This window comes from Gadus chalcogrammus, chromosome 10 (genome assembly GCF_026213295.1).
Source record: "Gadus chalcogrammus isolate NIFS_2021 chromosome 10, NIFS_Gcha_1.0, whole genome shotgun sequence".
NCBI classification, from domain to species: Eukaryota; Metazoa; Chordata; class Actinopteri; order Gadiformes; family Gadidae; genus Gadus; species Gadus chalcogrammus.
In genome coordinates this window covers 7,519,843-7,527,586 of record NC_079421.1, presented here as the reverse complement: position 1 = coordinate 7,527,586, position 7,744 = coordinate 7,519,843, and the positions used below count along the sequence as shown (strand labels likewise).

The window sequence follows — 7,744 nt, the reverse complement described above, 5'->3', positions numbered from 1 at the left end:
GTGCTCAAAGAGACGAGGGAATGTCTATGTGGCTTCCAACCACAAATTTACCTTAAAAAACGATGTCTATGTCACTGTTTGTGCCGGTATTATTAAAGGTACACAACGTTCAACCTAAATTGCATCGGCACATGTCGGGTACAATTCGCGTGTTTTTTTAGCAGCGTGACTGCGCCAGCCTCTACTCATCGCGCGCACCGTGCACGCCTCCTCTGCTCGTGTCTGTGGTCCTCTCCCAAGACAGATGTTGATATCCCAGAGCCGCTACCCCCTGTCAACCACAGAGCCGTTCGGAGCTCAGAGGTACAAGGATGCGACGCCACAAGTTCTGTTCTGTTGGCTTCTACATCTTAATCGCCCTCACTTTCAAAGGTAGGCTTTTCATAGGCTCTTATTTGTGTTTTCCTGCATAATGTGAGCGGCATTAGACGAGTATTGTAGGCTACTGCTATCTACACTGAAACTGTTACTTTGCATACAGACTGTATGTTTACAAAATGTTTTTCCGTCAGTCCTAATAACTTTCTACACAAATAATCATGACAATGCTTATGCCTTCAAGACATCAGTTGCCTACTTGCATATACTGCTCAGCACAGCACTTTTTCTGAAATTTTCTCAGTTCTCAGACTGCATTATTAGACTGCGTTTCTATCGGTTTAGATTTCTGTTTCGTAGTTAGATGCAGATATGGCCCTTTTACTCTCCTTTTGAAGAGAAAAAAGTGACTTCAACAATTCTTTGGAGAGCATCTCTTCGGGCCAATCTTTTTATCATGGAGTGTAACTCCAACATCCTACTTGGGTTCAAATTTCAAGAGAGTATTTCAGTCATATGGCTTTGTGTGAATAAGACTACACACCATGACAATATATCATCATTAACTAAATGGCCACAACGATAACAGTCACTAGCTGCATAATTTTAGCAGTAATATAGTTATATATAATAATAATTGTCTACATAGCTTATCATATGCTATCTTTGGGGCAACGCACAAGGCTTTGGAAGTAGGAATTGTATGGGATTTTTTCTTGCATGTCATAGATTAATTATTTTGATTGAAAATGTAATTTCTAACTGTGGCTGGGCAGGGGGGGCTCACTATGTGGCAGGAAACGGTGCAACTAAGCAGCGCTTAACATAATAACACATTCCAGAAGGTTCAGGCTGGTTTCAAAGGTGCTGTTCTCTGTTATTGTAGTTAGTGGTGGATGATGAAATTAGATCATTTATTTATTTTGCGTGTACACAGAGTGGGATGCTTAAATTAAACCGATATATCCAGAAGTAGCGCACCCATTATTTTCTAGCGTTGTTTTTACCAAGTGTGGCTTCACTTCTACCTCCCTTTCTCTCCCTCTCTCTCCCTCCCTTTCTCTCGCTCTCTCTGTCTCTTTCTATTTCTCTGCGTAACTCTTTAGCATTTTTTTTATTGCATATCTTAACAGGTTCCCCCATCTATTTCATTTACTTTTAGAACGTGTTTCTGTGTTGTCTGGGTCTCTAAACCTTCACCTCATTCAACCTTTATCCTTTGTTGAAAACATGGCGTTAACCGCAATATTTAAAATGATTCAAGCTCTTTCTGCCTGGAAAGTGTGTGCAACGGAATCCCGAAAGTCTTCTGAAACACAGACCCATTTAAACTCTTAGGACTGAGAACTTCACACTCACCAGATGGAGGTGTTCTATTCAGTACAGAATCAGACTAAACTTGTTTTTCTGAAACAGCTGGAGAGAGATAGCAACTGTGGCTGGGTGCTAAAGGCAGTGAACGAGGTGCTGTAGAACTGTACTGTATCACGCCAGAGGTTTGAGCTGCTGGATTAAGATTAACCTCAAGTGGTTTTTAGCCATAGATTATAAAACTATATGCATCCATTAATGCACAAGCACCCCCCCCCCCATAACACTCTACACCCTGAGCTGCTCTCCCCCCCAGAAAGTCACATGACCCCTGATGAGGGTCTGATGATGTCTGGATTAGTTGTGGCTGGGTGTGTTGGTGCATCCATACATCATTCTGGTTCTTTGCTGTATATGGGTTTGAGAAGTAATTGTGTGTATGTGTTTGTCTGTGCATGTCTGTGTATACTTGCTTGCTTATCTCAAGTCTGCTAATATTCATTATATTGTATGCCGCCCCCCCCCCCCCCCCCCCCCGAGTGTATGCAGTAGATCAGTTGATAGTGTGGCTTTGTTAAACACATGGGAGTTGGAGTTGAACTCCCTTGTGTTGAAAGCTGGCGGCTGCTTCTGGCTCTGGCCACTTTAAATGTGACCTTAGCTTGAGTTGATCACACACTTGGCTGATTTTATATATGCGGCACACAGCGGCCACTTACGGCCACACGGACCCACATATTTCAGCCAGCTAAATGTTTAATGTCTGATATTAAAGAGTGCCAGTCATTCATTTGTTCACCTTGGGCTGAGTTCCTTCAAGGCTGTTAAAGCAGACAGCTTTGAAGGTTATGAACGTGAGGAGCAAAGACAGATGAAGGGTCTCCATGATGGATCCACTCTGTAGCTGAAGGGTCTCCATGATGGATCCACTCTTTAGCTATCTCATGTGTCAGAGGTTATGCTGTGTCTTTGAGTCCTGCCACTTCCATTGGTGCTGATATTCAGTGTCACTGTCACACACAAGCTACGCACAAACACACAGACACACACACAGGCACACACACAAACATATGCGCACACACACACATCCATACAAACGCACACAGACACATGCAAACGCACACACACACACACACACACACACACACACACACAAATGCGCACACACACACACACACACACACACACACACACACACACACACACACACACACACACACACACACACACACACACACACACACAAATGCGCACACATACACACACACATACATATACATACACACACACACTGACACACAAACACACACAGATACAGACACAGAAACAAAACAACAACACATCACACATGTGTCTTTTCACGGTGCATTAGTCCGGGTGTCAGCTGTCGAGGTCGGGGAGCGGTTGTCTGTCGGCGCTCCTGTTGTTAATCTCTGTCCCCCCTCCTCCCCGCATCCTCCCCCCTCCTCCCTCCTCCTCCCTGGGGCATTATGCCGGACGTGCCCCCGGGAGGATGTGAAATCACAGTTCCCAGCTCATATCATTCTCCTGTCTGCTGGGGGTGAGGGGAGGGGCTATAAGTTGTTTTTGGTTCTTGTTTTATCTCTCCTGAATTCCATAGCTAGTGACCGAGTGCTTTGACCTCTGACCTCGTCCAGGCTGACATGTCCTGGCCTTTCTAAACACATCTGTGTGAGGAATCGTTTCTAGTTTTAGATGCTGTTGGTTGGCAAACATTAGCCCTCATGAAAAATCTAGATGTCATTTATTAAAAGAAGGAACAATTAAATTGACTGATTACCACTAATCGTACTGGAACTAGGATGACGCAGCACTTATGAATAAGTGTATTCCCCATGTGCAATGGGCTGGCTCCAACGCCAACACTAGAGACATCCTCAATACAGTACCCTCTCTCTAAGTATGTTCCAATGTTACGTTGTAAGGCTATACCGATGTCTGTTCCTCATCTTGTGAACTAGATATGTAGATATATAGATAGATATGTACTGTTCCCGTCTTCCAGTCTAATCTACATGACCCACACACACATACACACACACACACACACACACACACACACACACACACACACACACACACACACACACACACACACACACACACACACACACACACACACACACACACACACACACAAACACACCATACTAACACTACACACACACACACACGTATGTATACAACGTACACTTGACTGATTCTCTGCTCTATAACAGACAGAAGTCCCTATTTTCTGGTGCCTATACTTTATTTGAACTGTGTTCAACAGGACTTTTTAAATTTGCGTGATTTGTATAGAAGTATGCCTGCATGTGTGTGTATGTGTGTGTGTGTGCATGTGTGTGTGTTTATACGTATGTGAGTATGTGTGTGTATGTGTCCAGGGGTCAATTCAGTACACCAGAGCGGTTGGTTGGGTTCAGTAAGCTTCATCAGTTAACTCATTCACTCAAACAACCTGAGATACAGGGAGGTACTTTAGTGCCAAAAGACATAACCACTCCTGTTTGTGTGAATGTGTTTAATGTGCACAGAGAGAGAGAGAGAGAGAGAGAGAGAGAGAGAGAGAGAGAGAGAGAGAGAGAGAGAGAGAGAGAGAGAGAGAGAGAGAGAGAGAGAGAGAGAGAGAGAGAGAGAGAGAGAGAGAGAGAGAGAGAGAGAGAGAGAGAGTACACTATGATGGATTAGTTGAAGGTAGTGGCAACCGAGTTCTGAGTGCTGACTCCTCATTAGGATGCTACTAGCATTTTCGTATGCCATTTAAGTCCTGTCTGGAAAACCTCCAACGCCCCCCCCCCCACACACAACAATATCTATCTATTTATCTATCGATCTATTTATCTATCTATCGATTTATTGATCCATCGATCTGTCTATCTACTCCTGTCACCACCTCCAACTCTGCCTTTACATTAAACATTGTGCATAAAATAATACAAATTGTTCTCTTCCCTTCTCACATAAATGTGTGTTTCTATCTCTGCTCCTTCTCTCTGTATAATTCTGTGTATTATGTGAATTGAAGCTTCCTCCTCGTATTTGTCTGTAGTTATTATGTCTATATCTGGAAACATATTTGCTGTGAGACATGACCTCAGTTTCAATAAAGGCATGTGAAACTGATGACACGTAAACCGTTAAAGAGGGCCCCCAGCTGGACCCGGGCCCCTGGAGAGGGGATGCATGGAGGGGCCCGGGACAGCGGCCCTTGGCTGTGTTAATTATGCCTCTGGCTTTCATTAGAAACATACATTTTAGATTGATACACAAATGTGTAATATCTGACACACTGGTCCCTTTCAAAGCAAACAACAACAGAACTACACAAACCTCATATGAACGTGACAACCAAAACATCACATAAACACACACAGACAAATAGAAATGGGTTTCCTTTGATCCAGAATAGTCTTTAGAATAGAATAGGCAAGCAAAGGCAATATGAATCACACGTTGCTGTATAATATAGTGTGTGTGTGTGTGTGTCTGCATGTGTGTGTTTGTGCATGTGGTGTGTGTACATGTGTGTGTTTCAGTGTGAAAGTGTGTTTGGGTGTGCTTGAACGTGCTTGAATGTCTTTGAAACTGTGAGTCTGTATGGGTGTGTGTGTCTGGGTTTGCATACATACGTAGGCTCATGTGTGTGTCTGCAGACCTGTCAATTAGAACTTGGAACCAGAGTGCTTTCGTTGACTAAAACCAGATATGGGGATGAGCGACGGACATATGATGAGTCCTTCAGTCTTCCTCCAGATCCATCCATGGAATGGCCATGAAGTGGTTCTGTCTCTTCTTGTCCAGGCCCTGCAAGTCAGGATGTAGGCTATGAATCTGAATGAAAAGTAGGTAAATAGGTAGTGGTCATCCCCAAAATGCACCAGAATACAGGAAATCAAATCTATTAAATAAAAAAAAAACGCACGCACGCACGCACGCACGCACGCACGCACGCACGCACGCACGCACGCACGCACACACACACACACACACACACACACACACACACACACACACACACACACACACACACACACACACACACACACACACACACACACACACACACACACACACACACACATTCACAAACACACACATAAAAAAGCGCACACACGCATACACAAACACACACACACACACCACATGCAAAACATGCAATGTATTTTCTTTTAGATCTATGAATATTCCAAGAAGTTAGTCTTGTCTTCATGTAAATGTGTGTTTGTGTATCTGTTGTATCATGTAACTGTCTCTCACTCTGTCTCTTTGTCTCTGTCTCTCACTGTATGTACAATATCTACTACCCTGTTTTCTGTCTTCCAAACCACTCTCTGCTTGGGTTTAGCAAACCCTCATATCCCCCATCTTGATGGGGATTTCTTTCTAATCATGTATTTGACTAGAAAATAAATTCAGAATTTCAGACCCCTGGCACCTAGCAACCACTTAATTTGGTTTCCACGTACAATGGTATTTATCCTTATCAATAACTTTTACTTTGCAGATTTTCATTAGAAGAAAATCTCAGTAATGTGCATTACTAAGTCATTTTCTTGGTGTTCAGTGTGTAGGGTTTGTTTTTCCCTGCTTTTCATAGTCATAAAATATGAAATAAAAGGCCGCTGTTGACTGCTGACATGGAATTTATTTGAGTGTGTGTTTGTCATTGTGTCTTCATAGGGAAGTCTATCAATATTTATCAACACACCTGAGTGTGTGGTGTGTGTGTTTGTGTTTGTGTGTATGTGCGTGCGTGCGTGCACATGTATGTATGTGCAAGTGAGTGTGCATGTGCGTATAAATGCTTTCTGTGTGTGTGTGTGTGTGTGTGTGTGTGTGTGTGTGTGTGTGTGTGTGTGCTTGTGTGTGTGCTTGTGTGTGTGTGTGTGTGCTTGTCTGTGTGAGTGTGTGTGTGTGCTTGTGTGTGTTTGTGTGTGTGCGTGTAAAAGTGAGAAAGGGGGGAAGGAAATAGAAGTGAGAAAGAGGGGGAAGGAAATAGATTAGGTAGTCATGTTGTTGGACATGGAAGTAACAAATCTTAATGATCCTGGAGAAACATGGCCAAAAAATCGAAATAAACTTTTTTTAATTTTTTTTTTAAAATAAATTTGTTGAACGTGCCGGCTAACTCAGTGGTAACAAATGACAAAGGGAGTCCTTCAAGAAAGGGAACTAGCTTTGTGGTGTCACACTCATCATAGAGATACTTAAGAGGCCTCTCTGTTAAGACTGAAACTGGATGATAGTTCTGAAGGCATCTGTCCCCCAACCTAACCCCAGCAGTCCCTCTGGTTGCGTTGGAGTTCAGAGTGTATCTCAGTCCCCTGGACATGGCCCCTTCAGGGCTCCCACAGTCTTGTACCTCCTGACCCTCCTGGCCTCTCTCCCCAGAGTCTCTGCAGGGCGAGCACCAGAGGAGGCTGTACAAGGAGCTGCTGGCCAACTACAACCGTCTGGAGCGGCCTGTGGTCAACGACTCAACCGCCATCCTGGTGGAGCTGGGCCTCACGCTGCTGCAGATCATAGACGTGGTGAGAAAACTGTGTGTGTGTATGTGTGTGTGTGTGTGTGTCTCTGTATAATATGTGTGTGTTTGCGTGTAAAATATGTGTACAATGTACATTTAAATGTGTGTGAGGATTATTTTGGCGGTGTTAGCTGTGCTGGGTTTGTATGGCAGAATTACTCAATTTGGTTCTCCAACCACACATATGAGAGATTAACATGTGGTACATTGACCTCTGATATATCTGCTTTAGCCTTTTATTATTATTAAGACTAGCCATAAGCGACTCTTCCACAGGGACTCGATATTCGAATAAAACTCAAATGTCTCGGCCAGCTGAATCCAAAATCTGCCTGGGTTTGGATAAAAGGCACAGATTCTGAAATTCAGAACCGTGATTTCAAACCATTGGGTGAGTTCATAATGGACAGATGACCAGCCGCGTGCCGTCCATATGGGCAGGTGGGGCGGCGAACTCCCTGCAAAAGCATGCTCCCCAAAAACATAGTTCCTCAGTAAATCATTGCTCCAAGTTTATTTTTAATAATGTGATTGTCACATTAACTATCTATAGTTTCTGTAGGC

General features: G+C 43.5%; 1 protein-coding gene across 1 annotated transcript in view; it reads left to right on the top strand.

Moving 5' to 3' along the window:
* The first annotated feature begins 285 nt into the window (after positions 1 to 285).
* The window catches only part of LOC130390588 (neuronal acetylcholine receptor subunit alpha-7-like), a 47,026-nt gene continuing 39,567 nt past the window's right edge, over positions 286 to 7,744 (top strand). The window contains exons 1-2 of the mRNA XM_056600631.1: positions 286 to 372; positions 7,045 to 7,184. Coding sequence (XP_056456606.1) covers positions 312 to 372; positions 7,045 to 7,184 — 201 coding nt within the window. The 5' untranslated portion in view covers positions 286 to 311. The remainder of the gene's footprint in view (positions 373 to 7,044; positions 7,185 to 7,744) is intronic.